The sequence below is a fragment of the Protopterus annectens genome, chromosome 10.part0 (assembly GCF_019279795.1).
Source record: "Protopterus annectens isolate FY-2018-M chromosome 10.part0, PAN1.0, whole genome shotgun sequence".
Lineage (NCBI taxonomy): Eukaryota > Metazoa > Chordata > Ceratodontiformes > Protopteridae > Protopterus > Protopterus annectens.
The window spans coordinates 793974806-793992281 of record NC_056744.1 but is presented as its reverse complement, the minus strand read 5'-3'; the positions used below and the strand labels follow the sequence as shown (position 1 = coordinate 793992281).

The 17476-nt window shown below is 44.0% G+C and overlaps 1 protein-coding gene across 4 annotated transcripts in view; it reads right to left on the bottom strand.

The window, feature by feature from the left end:
• Positions 1–17476, bottom strand: part of AGL (amylo-alpha-1, 6-glucosidase, 4-alpha-glucanotransferase) — a 1248201-nt gene that overhangs the window by 468094 nt on the left and 762631 nt on the right. For all 4 annotated transcript variants that reach the window (XM_044085615.1, XM_044085617.1, XM_044085614.1 and 1 more), the window contains exon 22: positions 14790–14926. In XM_044085615.1, the coding sequence (XP_043941550.1) occupies positions 14790–14926 (137 nt within the window). The remainder of the gene's footprint in view (positions 1–14789; positions 14927–17476) is intronic.

Sequence of the window (17476 nt, the reverse complement as noted above, 5' to 3'; positions counted from 1 at the left end):
CCCCTTCTTTGGTACTAGGAACAGGCGAGAATAAAATCCAAGCCCCTTTCTGACACAGGGACTGGCTGAATAGCCCTATCTGGAGTAACTGAGAAACTTGCTTGTGAGCCTCTTTTCTTTGTGGAGGAGGAACATCTGGCATGCCTTTGAAAGGGGGCATTGTGTGGAAATAAAATCTGTACCCGTGATGAATGATATCCAGTACCCATCTGTCTTGAGTGATTAAATCCCAATTTTCTTTGAAAAGAGACAATCTTCCTCCCAAAGGAGCTGCCAGACGAGAGTCCACTGGCAGCTGAAAAGGCAGGTCATTGGTTCTGCTTACGAAAGGACTGACCCCTGCCCTCACCAGAAGTCTGAGCAGGTGAACTGTCTGATCTAGGCCTAAACGAACCTTGAGCCCTGCCCCTACCACGTCTAGACCTACCCCTAGACTGGGAACCATAAGCAGGATATGTCCACCCCTTAGCAGGCCAATTTCTACTAAACTTGGAGGCTGCACCTGCAAAATCTTTAACAGTCTGCATAGACTTAGCTTTGTCCTCCATTTTCTTTAAAACTGCTTCCACAGGCGGTCCAAACAACACATCAGACTGTAAAGGAGCATCCAAAATCCTGGTCTTAACATGCTCAGCTAAATTCTGATCCTTCAACCATGCATGTCTGAAGAACAGAACTAGTAGCAGCCACCCTCGAGGAGGCCTGAACAGCATCAAAACCACACTGCAAAGAATGCTTACCCACTTGTTCAGACACATGAACCAAATCCAGCAATTCTTTACACTCAATACCTTCCGCCAAAGCATCCACCTTAGATTTCAATTGTGAAAGGAGATAATTCTGATATTTCAGCATATGAAATTGACAATTCAACGCCCTCATGGCTAGAGTGGAAGAAGTATATACTTTCTTACCCCACCTATCCAAAGCCCTTGCTACTTTATCAGAGGGTACAGGATTTTTAACCACAGAAGCTTTAACACCTTTAGGCCCCTGAGAAACAGTTTCTGGGTCCGCCCTGGGACTCTTAAACAAATACTTATGAGCTTCGGGCACCCTATAATACCTATCAGGCTTAACAGGAGCAGGAGGCAAGGAATCAGGGTTCAGAGAAGCCTCTGCAAAAACATCCTCCACCACATTCAACACAGGAGGAATAGCTAAAGGCCTATGCTGGGGCAAAACAAGAATTCCCTAAGCCTTTTCTGGAGTCAGAGTAATCTTGGCCTTCCCATTTAAAGTGCTCCCTCATGGAGTGAAGAGTCTCTGAAAATGAAAAATCCTCAGGAGGAGAAGCTGAAGGAGTGGAATCATCCACATCAGAATCAGAATAAGTAGGAAACTCTTGCAAGTCTTCCACAGAAGACTCTGAAGCCTGTGAACACTGTTCAAAACTATCAAACTCCTGTTCCACCCTAGGCCTCTTATCAGGTGGGGCATAGAACCTCTAATCAAAGTAATCAAATCTTCTGCCATTTTAAGCATATGTTTCTTAGGCACAGAGCCGAAATGCTAGGAGAAGCCCTACAGAAGCTGAACTTGGCCTTCCTCTAAAAGAAGCTTTGGCAACAGAAGGAGAGGCCTAACTACCTTGGGAAGAGAGGGAAGAACAGTTACCTGAGAAGCGCCCTCAGCCTGGCCTACCTCCTGAGAGGGCACATCCTGTAACAGTAAAGTATCTGCCGGAGACTCCATAGAGACTCCTGGCAAAACCTGTGGCTCCCCTGAGCCTTCTAAAGGACCGGCGTCCGGGACTGCGGTTCCTCACCCTAGACTTCACTGTTTTGTCCTTGCGCTTCTTAGATGAAGGCGTCGGAGCATCCGACGGCATAGTATAATTGCAACGCTTCCCAAACACTAACCTAGCACAATCAAGCCTCCTCTTAATAGTGCGCTTGTTAAATCTAGCACAAGAGCGGCAACCAACAACGTCGTGCTCAGGCCCTAAACAAGGTATACACAATGTATGATAATCCCTATGCGGTATCTGCTTCCCACAAGAAATACAGTTATTCACTTTTTCTGACATCCGGTTAAATACTGAGGCAAGAAAAACCAAAATGTTCTACGGGTTACTTAGCCAACGCTTTATTCGCTCTGAAACTCCGCTTTCGGAGAAGCTCAGAACGCCAACCTGCACTCGCAAAATTGCTTCTGCATCGGACCATGCGGCAAAAAAGACTGAGGAAATGACGTCGGTCATGCGCATTAGTACCCTGACGTACTGACGTCAGTCTAAGGCGCCATGACCGACGTCAGCCTTATACTCTGGTATTCGGGCCGACTGGGACGCGGACTATACCCAATTGTCAGGACTGCAGCAAGGGAAGACGAAGAACATCTGGTTAGGGAGAATGGAGGGGGGGTCGGTTGCAGACAAATTAAGTTACCTACTCAGATGGAACGTTATGGTGAGTACATAACTTCTTTATCTGAAGTGGTTAACTTCATTTGGTCTGCAACCTGTGGGACAGAGTCCCCAACTACCTAAAAACCTTGGGCGGCCCTCAAGGAAGAATATTCCGGAGCACTGCGGAGCCAAAGGAAGCCCTACTCCTGGAAATCATATCCAATTTATAATGGGAAATGAATGTATGAGATGAGGACCAAGTAGCTGCTGAACATATGTCGTCTATAGGGACTCTAGACCAGAATGCTGCAGAAGCAGCTATGGATCGGGTTGAATGAGCATGGATTCCCAAAGGTACCGGTTTGTTTGAAGCTAGATAGGCTTGAATGATGCATTGTGAAATCCAGTTGGCTAATGTCACTTTGGTAATAGGCTTATCCAAAGATGACTTGGCAAAGGACACAAACAATTGATCAGATTTACGGTTAGTTGCTGTCCTGTGCAAATAAAAACGCAGTTGTCTATGCACATCCAATTTGTGTATTGTGTATTCCCCTTTGTTCTGGAAATTGGGAAAAAAACACTGGCAAATTAACAGACTGATTAATATTCGACTCAGAGGCTACTTTAGGGAGGAAGGAAGGATTAGTCCTGAGAGAAACTCTGTCCTTATGAAATATTAGATAAGGGGGTTTCATACAGAGGGCTTGAAGCTCAGACACTCTTCCTGGCCGAAGTTATTGCAACCAGGAAGGCTGTTTTCCAAGATAAAAATTTCAACTGAGCTGATGCGGCCGGTTCGAAAGGAGGGCCCGTCAAAGCCTGTAGGACTAGTGTTAAGTCCCATGGTGGGACCGCAGACTTAACTGGCGGGTTTAACAGAAAAGCGCCTTTTAAAAAGGTTTTTCAAATTCTGGTGGAAGCCAGTGATCGTACCTCATCCTCCACATGAAAATGAGATATGGCTGCCAAGTGTACTTTAACCGTAGATGCACTGGCTCCCTGATGAAAGATATGGGACAGAAATTCAAGAATCGTCGGAATAGGGACAGTAAAGGGGTCCAAGCCCCTGTCTTTGGCCCAAATGGAAAAAGTTTCCATTTACTACCGTAGATTCTTCTAGTAGAAGGTTTGTGTGCTGCTACCAGAATGGCTTTCACTGGTGACGAGATACCGGGAGTCCTTGCTATCAGCGGAACTGGATCAACCAAGCCGTGAGCTTGAGGTCGCCCAGGTTTGGGGGTTGTAATCCCGCAGGATGAGAAATTAGATCCGGGATGGGCTCTAAGATCCAAGGAGGAACTACACTGTGAGACTGCAGGTAAGGGAACCAGATCTGGCGAGGCCAGAATAGGGCTATGAGGATTATTTTGCTCCCCAACCGATGGGCTTTCTGCAGGAACTTCATCATGAGCGGAAGCGGGGGATAAGCATAAAGGAGACCGGGGGGCCAAGCATGAACCAGAGTATCTCTGGGGCTCTCCCCTACTGGGGGAATTAGAGCGAAATATTCGCTGCACTTTGTGTTTGACGGAGAAGCAAAAAGATCGTAGCAAGGTAGACCCCATTTGAGGAAGATCTGTTTTGTTACCAACGGGTTTAGAGACCACTTGTACGGTGTGAGGATCAGGTGACTTAGCTTGTCCGCTAGGATGTTGGTCCGGCCCGGAATGTGCGTTGCTACCAGAAAGCGGTTGGTGGAGATCGCCCATTCCCAAACTCTCATGGCCTCTCGGCAAAGGGGATAAGATCTGGTTCCTCCCTGTTTGTTGATGTACCAGACTACAGCCATGTTTGTCTGATTGAATTGCAATAGTTCCCGGAGGAAGAAGGTCTTGTAGGGCTTGCAACGCCAAAAGCACCACCCTCATCTCCAGGACATTGATATGCAGAATGGTCTCTGAGGGAGTCCACGTGCCTTGGACGGTTCTGCCCATAGCATGCCCCCCCCACCCGAGGCGAGAAGCGTCCGTGGTCAACGTGGCTTGGGGCTGAGGCACGACGAACAGTCTCCCCTCTCGTAGCTCTTGAGAGTGCAGCCACCAGAGAAGGGAGTCCTTGCAAACCCTGCTCAAGGGAATCGGGGTGCTCAAGGGGTGCAACAACAGTGACCACTGGACCTGAAGAGTCCATTGAAGGATTCTCATGCGCAGCCGCGCAAAGGGCGACAGACCGATGGCTGCCGCCATGGAGCCCAAAGCTCTCAGGACTAATTCTGCAGGTGGGGCTGGGGACTGGAGAATTGCCAAAACATGAAGACACAAACTGCGCAACCTGTCTGTTGTTAGAAAGGCCTTGGAGTGGCGTGTATCTATCTTGGCCCCTATAAATTCCAGAACCTGCACAGGATGAAGGAATGATTTTTGAAGGTTCACAGTAATACCTAGACGCTGAGTAAGAGCCAGGGTATAATCCCTGGCCAGCAGAGCTGATGCCTGGTGGAGGCGGTGAGGAGCCGGTCGTCCAGGTACGGAAAGACCCGAATGCCCTAAAGTCTCAGGTGGGCTGCGACCACCGCCATGACCTTGGTGAACACCTTGGGGGCTGAGGTGAGGCCGAACAGAAGAGCCTTGAACTGAAAGTGACTGGCTCCCATCCGAAAGCAGAGGAACCTCTTGGATCGTCTGTCCATTAGAATGTGGTAGTACGCATCCATGAGGTCTATGGAGCACATCCAGTCATTCTCCTGTAGGAAGGGGAGAATAGATCGCAGAGTGACCATCCGGAATTTCTCTTATAAGTTCATAGGTTCATAGATTAGTACTAGGCTAACTGCCCTTGCGAGCCATTTTAAGCCTAGCCACTTATCCCTTGTGAGACTCAAACCCTGCACCTCGTGTGTGTAAGGCAAACACCTTAACCATTAGGCTACCCTCCCAACCCCATGGGAATGAACAGGTTTAGAGATGAGAGGTCTAGTATAGGCCTCAGTTCCCCCATCTTTTTTGGCACTAAAAAGAACCTGGAGTAATTTCCCAATCCAGACTGGCCTGGGGGGGATGTGCTGGATGGCTCTTTTTTCTAATAGCTTCGAAATTTCCGAAGCTGCCGCCTCCCTTTGATGGGGTGGGACATTGGGGAGGCGTTTCATAGGAGGGGGAAGACTCAGAAATGTAATGGAATAACCTCTGGATATAATTCGGAGCACCCACCGGTCCATAGTAATAGACTCCCAAGTTTGGAGGTCCTCCGAGAGACGCCCCCCGACTGCCTCCAGGGAGGGACAGCCGGTTAAGTCCTCAGGGCTGTTGCGTGGGCCTCTCCGAGAAAGGTTCTTGGGACCCGAGATTCCTCGGCCACCCTCTGCCTCTGGGCCGGCGTCCACCATGTCCTCCTCTGCCTCTGAAGGACAAGGGGTCCGAAGCGGGACGGGACTGCTGTGATTTCCGGAACCACATCTTCTTTTGTCCCCTCTGGTTCCTCGAGAAGGACCGCTGGGGATTACAAAAGCGGATCCCGACGGCAGACAGCGTCTTCCCGTCTTTCTCGCTTTGGACCAGCGTGTCGCGGACGGTCTTGCCAAAGAGCGTAGAACCATCAAAGGGCGCATTAGCGAAGGACGCCTTGAAGGGTTCCGCAAAATCGCAAAGGCGGAGCCAGGCATGGCGCCGCAGAGCGATGCCTGCTCCGCTGGCTCTAGCTGCTCCCTCCGTGGCATGGCAGAGTAGCCGCATAGATGTATTAGTAATAGATTTCAGAGTGGCCATGCGAGTCGAGAAGGTGCATTTGTCCTCGGCCGCCATGGACTCCGGGGGGCTCCAGCGTATTCCTTAATCAAGTCTCGCTGGAGTCTGGTAACGTGTGCCATATAGTTCAGCGTCCTCACAGAGAAGGTAGTTGAAGCAAACATCCGCTTTCCTATGCGGTCCAACATCCGAGATTCCTTATTTGGAGGGTGGACCAAGGAACTCTCCTGCGCTAGTTCCTTCTTGGTGGCAGCCGCCACCACCATGGCATCCACTGGAGAACCTTTAGACCAAGCCAGCCTATCAGAAGGGGGACTAAGTATCTTGTCTGGCCTTCTGGGAATTGGCTCCACAGTGTCCGGCTCCTTCCAAGCCCTGGTGGTAATTAAGTCCACCAGGGGGTCAGCCGGGGGACACACCCAAGAAGTAGATGGGCTTGCATTGAACGCATCCAGAAACAGACTCATCCAAGGAAGGTTTTTGGGCAGATCATCCTCCTCCGATTCGCAACATTTCCATGATGTCTCCAAAGGAGACATCTTCAGGGGGTTACCTTGGGGAACCTTCCCCTTCCTCCAAATCTGTGTCCTCTGTGAGGGACTCAGGGGAGTCCAGGTGTCTCCTTTTGCACTTCCGTTTATGAGGAACCTCCTCGGTGGGGCTATCCGAGGAGGGCTCACCCATGGGGTCTTGTTCCTCTAGGGGAACCAACTGGAGCGCCGATGCAGGCTGTCCCTGTGGCCGGATGACGGAGGACAGGCCCAAATGCGCAGGAATGACGGATGGATCCGCAGCCCGGACCGGGGATCTGGAAGTCCTTGACAGCACCCTCTCCACTACATCAAACTCCGAGGGCGAACCGCTCTCCCCTAGCTCCGAGAGCAGACCCGCTCGGCAACGATGTAGGGATCGGCGTTGGAGCCGAAGCAGTCGGACCCGAGAGGGAAGTGTGCTCCAACCTAAATGGCGCCGAAGACACCATTCCCCCCACGGATCTGATGCTCAGCTCTCGGCCCCGAGAGCTAGGATCCGACATGCTCGAGGGCATAGTCGGCATCGAAGTAACCAAGACTGTCGGCGCCGACAGATCCCCGGGTCCGAAACGGCACGGATCCGAAGACTCCGAAACCCAATACCGGGTCGGAGAAGGAGTGATCGGGGTAAAGAAAGGGGCCGAGCTCCCCCCTGGAGGGGGGGGGGGGCTTGGAGCACCCCCATCTGCATTTGAGCCTGCAAGAAACGAAGCATCATCCGGTCCAAATCAGCGTCGGTCAAGCTTCTGGTGGATCTGGAGGAGGTTGCCGAGGCGGGCCTGGGGGGCCGCATCGAGGACCTTGAGGGAGACTGGTACTCCTCTTCTGGCTCCGGGGAGAAGCAAGGAGAACGGAGCCAAGAATGAGGAGAACCAGAGGCCCTCTTAGCGGGACTAGCTACCTTAGCTGGCGGGGCCGAGGGATGAGACTCAGCCCACCTTTTATGCCTATGCTGGTCCTTATCTCTCCTCTTCTCCTTAGAAGAGGAAGAAGAGTCCCCCTCATCCTGAGATACAGAGGGAGTTTGAGTCCCCAACCGGGGGGGGGGGGGGGGATCAGAAGGCACGGAAGCCGCAGCCGCGACCGGTGCCTTAGAGGGAGAAGAGGAAGAAGATTCCGGGGGCAACAATCCCACCAGGATTAGCTTGTTCCTCCTATCTCCGATAGCCCGGGGGTTGAAAGCTGCACAGACCTGGCAGCTGGTGGATAAATGGGCCACACCCAGGCAAATAACGCACTGAGTGTGGCCATCGGCTGGGGACAGCTTATGACCACACTCAGTGCATTTAGAAAAAATGGCTTTAGGCCCTTCAGCCATCACACTACACACACACACACACACACACACACACACACACACACACACAAGGGGGAGGGTTGAAAATAAATTTTAAGAAAAATTACCACAAAAATATTAAACTAAGTATACTAGTTGGTAAAGGGGGCTAAACCATACACACAACACAGAAATTCCTGAGAAAAAACGATTTTAAAAGTTTTTATAAAACTAGAAATCTCTCACCCATGCCAAGAGGTCATCTCTAGAAGCTGCTATAAGCCGCGGCAAACTAAATCTGAGGATGGGGGATGTGTAGCAGGGGATTATGGGTTTGGGGAGGAGCTAGGAGCTCAGATCTTTAGCTAGGTAAAGCTGCCAGCTCGGATACCCATAGGTTGCAGACCAAATGAAGTTAACCACTTCAGATCTCTAATTCTTAATTGTTTGCTTATAGTGTACAGCTTAACAGCATTTATTGCAACTCTACAAGTACTACCAATATAATTACTTCTGCACATGAGTACCAAAAGTATGCTTTGTATTTGCTTGACTGGTCCAGGTTGTGGGTAAAGAGTCCTTGGGACCAGCCCCCCTACCTGGTTAAACACTACAATACCAGAATCATCAATGGACATCCAATTGATGCAGTACCGCTTTATCAATATTCAGAGTTATAGAAATAGGTGTGCAACTGGACGGCATGTCCGGTGTTGCCTCAGGAATCAGCTTTTACATGAAGGAAGAAATGGTCCTAAAACTGATCCTTTTATCTATTGAACACTGTACAAAGTTCTCCTCACAAGACAGCCTTCAGCAATGATACATTTCTTGCTAAACAGACTATCATCAAAAGTTGTTTTTCAGAACAGGAACTTTAGTTGGGGGCCAGTGCAAAATTCAAGTCAATGGGAGGGGTAGTGATTTCCTACATGGTTTCAAATGTTGTACTCTCTTAAAATTGCTTTACTAGGAAATGGAAGGAAAAAGGTGATTCCATGGCCAGACACAAAGCAAGGGCAGAAAGGAGCACATTAACTGAATTGTAGGAAACAGCCTTTGATAAAACCTCTGCTATATATTAAAAGATTTGAAGCTCAGAGCTCTACTTCAGGCAAATGCCAATGATGTAGGCATCTGCTGTACATAACTATATTTAAAAACATGTTTGACTACTCTAAAAAGCATTTCGGCCAACTTAATGTCCCAACTGGGATGCCAGCTACCATGTCCTCTACTTGCTTGAGGATTTCACCTTGATGTTTAATATATATTTGAGAGTTTATTGCACCAAAAACACAAAAGTGGCTGAGTTATGTACTGCCTCTTGATAATATAGCACCTTTCAGCAACAGTCCAGAAGCCTGCTCTTCATGTCATTAGGGAGCTTATTTAGGCATGAAGCCAGCTTGATCACCTGGCCACCTTCAGAGAGGCTACCATGTGGTAAATCAAGAGGATCCTATAGTCTTGCTTAAGGTTACTCTGAACTCTGTAATATCAGTCTGCCCCCGCCCCCCACACACTTTTTTTAGTAGGAAGCTGAGAATCCGAATTCAAGGACACAAACTGAAATGCATCTTCACAAGTGAAAAGAAAGGATAATACCACAAAGGAGTTGGGTTCCTCACAACCAAACAAATCACTTCTAACTCCAAGACGTCTTCAGAGCCAAACCTAAAATGCTCCATCAGGCAAAAAAAAAAAAAAAACTTTTTGGCAATTACTCAAAATCAAACTACAAAGATAGTACCCGTAAAGGCACAAATGACTGGGCCCTCAGACATCATGCCTTTTCTTCTGATGGGAGGTGCAGTATCAGCAAGCCTAGATACGGAGAACTTTTCAAAAAGATCTTCTGGGCTGTTGTCTATAACAATCACTGGAATTTCCAATGACAGTTCAAAAGAAGCCAGCATGGCTTCTGAGGGATGGATGATCTTTTTGGCTGTCTGGTAAGTGGTATTTGGTCCAGATGGTCATAGACACCTCATCTTATTCTTGCAAAGCAGCAGAAGACAAGATAAAAATCCTCTCTCCCTGGCTTAAAAGTGGGCAAGAAAGGAAGTGAGTTGGCTTCAGACTGATGATGTTTTTGAAAAGAATGAGGCTGACATGGTTCCTGCTCCCTTACACAAACTGCTTGCTGACTCTTTAAATAAATAAGCCACAAAAGATTATTTTTTTGTAAGCTGGAAGCAAAGGGATTGCCAGGAGGATACTTTGCCAGTACAAAAGCCCCACACTTTTTTGGTGTAAACAGAATCCAAGATTCTAACAGCCAAAGTCTTCTTTCTGAAAGATGCAAAGTGCCCATGGGAAGAGACCTGGTGCTCTTCCTCAAGGCAAGAATGGCACAGTGAATAAAAGTCCTCAGGCAAAATTTGCCTTCCACCTGCACACATGACTGAATGTTTTGGAGGGATATCATAATCTTTGTCAAATCTGGAAAGAATTCTCACAAATCTAATCTTACAGTTCACAATTGTTAAATTAGTCACAAAGACAACTAGTACAAGCTTAGGAATATATGAATAAAACAGAGCACCCAAACTGGGCCTACCATCCTCTGGGTGTCAACTGTAAGGGGTCTGACACATCACCTGATAACTATATACTTCTTTATGGCATACAAGCAAATAAATAAATAAATAGCTAACTACATAGAGGGAGAAAAAAAAAGCAGCACAAGTGTCTTCTCCTTCTATGCTGTAACACCAACCTGATGCTTGTGTGTATTCAAAGAGGAGCTCTGCTGACTGTCCACACAACTTCTGATCCATGCCAGTTGTTTCGTGTACTTGTTGCTTTTATTTTTCAAGAACACTGACTTCCCCCTTAACTGCAGAGTTCACAATACAAGGTAACCTGGCTCACCTCTACTCCAAACTCTTCGTCAACATCAACAGAGTTTGGTCTAAGTGGAAACATGCATACCCCTCTACTTCAGAGTTACAAGTGTTAAAAAACAAACCTATGGTAGCAGCCAAAGTGCCAAATCACATTACTTTCAAATAAAACTGTTGATCAACAAAAATTTATTTTTCATCCAAATTGAGATACTTAACTGATGAGTAAACAGATCTTAAATCTACTTCCTTACATTATCCTAAATTTGAGTTTATGTAGTTCCTCTTTTCTTACCAATATTGTAGTTTCTTACTTTCTTCAATCACTTAACTTCAAGTCCTTTTACATCACCTTCGCAGATCTTTTCACCTCTTCCTCCTCAGCAAGCAATAATCTCATTCCAGTAATGCCTGATTTTTGCCTCCATACTTCCTCTTTCAAAATACAAGTGTTGATGAAACTAAGAAGCCCCTTCTGTTTTAATATTCTACGTAACTGCATCGCACCAGTATTAAAATGAACTCTACCTTCACTGTTGAACTGCTCTCCTTTCCCTTCAGTCTTTCACCCTCTGGAATAATCCCTGGAGCAAGACAGCATGTTACCATCTTCCTCCTTCTTAAAGATCTCTTTCACTAACACTCTTTCTGACTTTAGGTTCAGTTTCTGTTTTCCTCATCTCTAGCCAAGCTATTGAAAGAGACATTGTCTACCAATACACTTTAGAATTTAATAAATATTTTTTCTCTCCAATGCTAAACACTGCTTTCAGTCGGATAACAGTACTAACCCTGTTCTTTTTACAACTCCTAATGTTACTTAGGTTAATAGATTAGTACTAAGCTAACTGCCCCTGCGAGCCATTCTAAGCCTAGCCAATTATCCCTTGTGAGACTCAAACCCTGCACCTTGTGTTTATAAGGTAAACACCTTAACTATTAGGCCACTCTCCCACTGCATATTCAGTATCCTACTGATTTTAAGAGGGCATTCAATATAAGTAACCATACCTCTTTATTTAAACTCAAATCTACTGGGTTTGGTAAAGGTCACTTATTGGTTCACAGACTGCTTTACATACAAGTTCACAGCTACAAGAATTCAAGCTACTGCCTCTTATCCTGGGACTATCCTTTCTGGAGTACTGCAAAGAACAGTGTTAGGGCCTTTCCTCCAATCTATAGAATAGTGGGCCCAAACTCCTGCACTGTGAACCAGAAGCAGCATATTAACACTTTTAATTGTGCCTGCAACATTTTGGCTACATCCAGCCTGTTCCTATTAAGAAAATAAATAACACAGATGTCTGGCTGGTGTGTGATCCAAAGGTGAATCTGAATCCTGAGCTACCACTAGCAAAAAAGTTCTTACTCCCACAACATTCCTCTGCATCTGCCTCTAACTTGCTAAGAATGCAGATTAACCTTTAAAATTTGGCATTTTTGTTTCTTTCTCTTCCACTTGAGATTGCCATTATACTGCTCAGTCTAAAGCAAATTTATTTTCACACCCTAATTTCTCTCTTTTACTTGCTACAGGCTTAGTAATACAACTTAGGAAAGATTTACAACTGCCTTTTTTTTCTTTAACTTCTCACAGCCTAAATTTTACTTTGCAGTCTTCTTATTCCACACTCTAGTCCCCCAGTTTTACAGCCTAGACATGTCTCTCAACTTTTCAGAAATTCACAGATTGTACAGATTTTTTGCCTTTTCCTTCTGGTTTGTTCCTCATAAAATTTGTGGTTTTGTGGAAAATCACTGAGGATTGCAATCACTACATATCGACACACATTTGAGTTTCAGACATCATATCCTTCAAAAAATGTATGCTAATGCAATAACTGCTATTCAAGTAACTTTATTATATTATGAAGGCAATTTTTAAAACCTGTCAACATTTTTGGGCCTTTGTCCTCCCACTATTATTGGCTTTGTCCGCGATTCTTGTGCTAATATGCTGAGACTATGAGCCTAGGTGTAAATTTGCTTTTACATCTCCTTTCCCCTTCTTTTACATGATTACAGCTTGTCCCTCACTTATCTCTTGCTGTCAGTCTCACTAGTTTCTTTAGAGCAAACAGTAGATAACCTTTACAGCTCGATTTCCCTTCATGGTTCCCTTGCAGTTCTATGGTACTATTTAATAGGAAAGACACACTATTGTTTAGTACTTCCTTACTTACTGATTTACTAGCTAATATAGACAGTTATGACCTATAGTCTCTTCTTGGTTTAGGCCAACTTTTTTGAATTAGCCTATTCAGTAATTACTGTGACACAAGTACAGATATACTTTGTACAACATATATCAGAACTCCTTCACTTGGGTCGACGTTTGATTAAATTACACTTTTGATAGTTACTAGACACATAGTGCAACTACACAGCTTTAGTTTGAATTTTAGTACCCTGTATGCTTGCGTTTGATGCAACTATCTACATTACTTGATCAATACTTCATTGTATTAATCTATGATTCTCTTTATGACTTTCCTGGGGTATAATAATTCAGACTCATGTGGAGTCAAAGGTAATTTTGGTGAACAGAATGAAAAAAGCTTGCCGAAACCACCTTCGATAATCAATTCCACAATTTTGTTTTTTCATGGAGCAAAGATGCAATATCATACAGCAGGACAGCACAGGAGAAGTTACTATTTAGATGGATGTGACTATCCGTCACCGAGAACAGAATTCACTATGAAAATGGATAACAAGCTAGATTAACAATCCTATAAATGTTCTACATCATGTGTTTACTTTGTAAAGCCTTACTGTGTTGATTGAGTGATGTAATGTACCAATCACAGCTGTGCCAAACCTAACAAAAGTGAAGTCAAAAGTTCAGCCGTATGACTGACACAAACTCTAAATCACATCACATTAATTTGCTTCCATTTGTATACCTCTAAAAAAATGCACTGCCAGGGAATGTAGTCATCCAATCACGTACTTGAAATGTACTGCCATACTACAAACTAACTGCTGAGACCTGGAAAGGGAAAAGAACCTTGCCTTTATGACCTCAGTAATACAGAATGGGTTAAAAACAGAAAAGTTAAAGGATTAGCAAGTTACTTTGTATTGGCAGCCAATGATCTGCTGCATAGGAGCTAAAACATTTGAATTTTAAAATGCTGTACTTCAAGTATCAATCCTGACATCAAGAGTAAAGTTTTGGCTTATCAAGAAATTAACAAAATTGTCATATGACCACATATATTATCAATGCAATCTTTATTACTAATGAGCCATTATTATATATTCAAAAATGAGCACTCTGACAACCGAAACAGTAAGCCCATTGCAAATTGAGCATATACCAATAAAAAAAAAAAAAAAGTTCAGCAGATGAAGTACCACTGAGTGGCCAGACTTTTCTATTGGCATGTACTGGAGGACACACCAAAATAGGACACAAATAAGGTATGTTCTGCAAAACTAAAATAGAAACATACATGATTTTCCTCATATTTTTGTTCTGTCCCTGTAAATGTCTATTTAACAGTTAAAAGAATAAACAGCAATAGAGAATCTGTTTTCTCCATTGCTTCTCCTACGTAGATGTACTGAGCAAGCATGTGAAGTTAAGTCCCATACACATGGGCAGTACATCAGAATAGCAAAGATCATGTGGAAAAAGACATAAGGCCTCTTATTCAATCGTATTTAAGCAAGGTAAGCAATTTCTTTTTTACATAATGTTATCCTGTAAAAGCAATAATCCATTCCTGTTTATGGGCATATCAAGATTTCCCCATGGTTGGCTTAATTTAATTACTTGTGCTTCACCCTTGTAATCAAACCACACCAGCCATGGGTAAATCCTGATATATCCACGCACAGTCATGGACTATTGATTTATTTACCATTCAAAAGGCAATTTAAAAAAGTAATTACTCGATGTTTAAATGATTTAGCCATTTAGACTACAATACCAAAGTAGTATTATCAGATTAGCCATGCAAACAATACGACATTTACTATGCAATAAAAGAAAACCATTTTCAACACATAAGCCTGGTCACACAGTAAGAAATGGGAGACAGAAAAATGCAACTTTATATCATCTTTTTTTTTTTTTTTTTTTACCTCTGCAAGAGTTCCACCTCGTGAAATTAAGCGCCCGCTAATATAATCAATCATCCAGTCTCCGTTTCTTAAGTTATCACAGAACGGATGTCCCAAATCATTTTTTGGTCTGATGTCTGCCATTACTGACACTAGACCTATCAAACGAAAAAGCATTTAAAATTCATATCAAACGTAAAAAAGCAAGAACAAAATAGCTTTCAAGAATAATTTAATGTATTTCTGATAAGAGTGCATCATTCAACTGGAAATGTTTATAAGGAGTTATAAATCAGCAAGGGGTATGATCAGTTTTCCAGTTAACATAGACCAACAAAAGATGTTTATGTCAAAAGATTAATATACAACAAACAGGGATTAAAGTGTGCAACAGTTGCAATTTTTTTTCTAAATCAGCTTCTGCCAAAACTTTCTGTGCTAGTCCTGTGTAAAAAATCTACTGTACAAGTAAACAAAGAATTCATCTTGGTAAGGATGTAATGTTTGAAACATGTTTTAACATTTGCTGCCCTTCAAACACTTTTAAAACAATTTTAAAATACTGAAAAACAAAAGACAATCTAAGTAGCTTGAATCAGCTAACATCATGGGGTAAGGAAAAAACGGTGTCCAACAAAGTACAAAAGATGCTGTAGCTCAGAGAAGACAGCACGGATAATTAATGGCACATGTGGTGCCTTACACTTGCAATTAAAACCATCTTAATACATGTCAAACTACATGTTACATATTAGCATGACTGTGATGCAGAGTGATGGAGCACTGACTGCTACCGATGCAAGCAAGAGTTCAGTCAGCCACGCCAAGTACTGAAAGAGATAGGGAGAAGAGCTAAGGGCCAAGTTCCACTGGTCTCTCCCAGGGAAATGGAAAGGCTTGCGTACAGTTAAGGGAACACAAAGTCAATATGATTTCCTAGTGGACACCAGGGGAGCCACCACTCATGCTTTGTGAAGGGAAAGGATGCTTGGAGGGAAAGCTGCTTGTGAAAGTGAGGAGACGTCCTCTTCAACATCAGCACATGAAAACACATCAGATAAGTGAAGGTAACTAACCACACACTGATAAGCATAAAACTGTATTTTTTGCAACATCTTTTGTTGCTTGGCCAAGGGACAGTGTTGGCAGCCTACATTTTGTTGTATCCTTGATAAGCAATGAAGAACTCCTTTGGCAGTGGTGCACACAAACTTGGCAGGATTATATAAGAGTTCTCTTTCTTCCTTTGAAAATAAACTATATAGACACCTGAAAATCAGTTTTCTTTCTTTTTCTTTTTGGGAGTGGGCAAGAGATAAGCTTCCTAAGCACTGGAAAACAGACACTGAAGAGAAAATATAAAAAGCATTCAAAAAGAAAGGAGTACAATGTGATAAACTCTAATAGGTGGAATGGAGTAAGAGAAGCCCAGCATGCAGCCAAGATTCTATAGCACACAGACAGTCCATGATACACTGACACAGGAAGGTCAAACAAGCATGCCTAACAGGGAATTCAAGGATATGCAGTCCTTAGAATTAAGGACGAGAACAAATCAAGCAGAGCGGAGGGAAAAAATGCAGGATAGTGGTGACCACAATTTGCTAGGCTGGAAAGGGGGAGGAGAGGCAGGTGAAGCAAATTTATGTAAAGTATAGTTGTATAATAACTTACCATAAAAGTAAATGTGCTACTTATCACTGTTGCAGTATTCCTTGCTATAGGGATATCCTGTCAAGAATAGCTACAGTACCAACCAGCATACCAAAGCCAGTGCCCTTCTGCATCATATATCAGATGGATGTCCTACATCCAAAATTAAGATGTACAAGTGGCACACAAGTGTAAAACCCACCAAACTGAAATGCCCCAGAAGAAAAGGAGTAGCACATGAGGAATACAAGGAACATGGTACATGTATAGCCAGAAGAAAAAAAGAAACTCCAACAAGGGAAAGGAGGGAGGGATGGAATACTAAAACACTGATTAAAAAGGGCATTTACCATTATGGTAAAGTTCTTACACAACTGTTATATGTCCTTCTTTAATCACTGTTGTAGTTTACTTTACAATAAGGAGAGTACAAAACCTGAAGAAATCTCCAAAACATATGAAGGATGGAACTAGCAAATTTGAGCTGGTTCTTGAACTCGCATCCAAACTTGTAGCACTTAGTAAAAGTATACACAGAAGTCCATGTAGCAGCCTCCAAAACGTCTCTAGCTTTGAGACCCTTAAAAAAGCTCCACGACAGGCAACTGCCCCTGCAGAATGAGCTTGAACAGACACGGGAGGCAGCTTTTCATGAAAATAGCAACAGAAATAAAAGGCTTTAGAAACCCAAGAAAATGGTTTGCTTGGAGAATGCCCAAAGAAATGTATTGCCCTGAAAGGAGTTAAAAAGTTGCTCAGATTTTCTAATATCTTTTGTCTTACCTAGGTAATACCTGAGCTGTCTAGGCAAACCTAAACAATGAACAATTCTCTCACTTATATTTTGTAGAGAAAGAAAGAAAACAGGCAAGATGGACAGTCTGATTCAAAAACACAGCGCTGACAACCTTAGGCATACATATATGATTAGAGCGACAAAGAGACACCCTATCCTGCGGAAAACTAGGAAGGAGGAATGGACATAAGAACCTGAAGTTTTCAAAAAAAAATTTTTTCCCTTTTTTGGCCCAAAAAAAGTTAAAAGCCACCCAAAA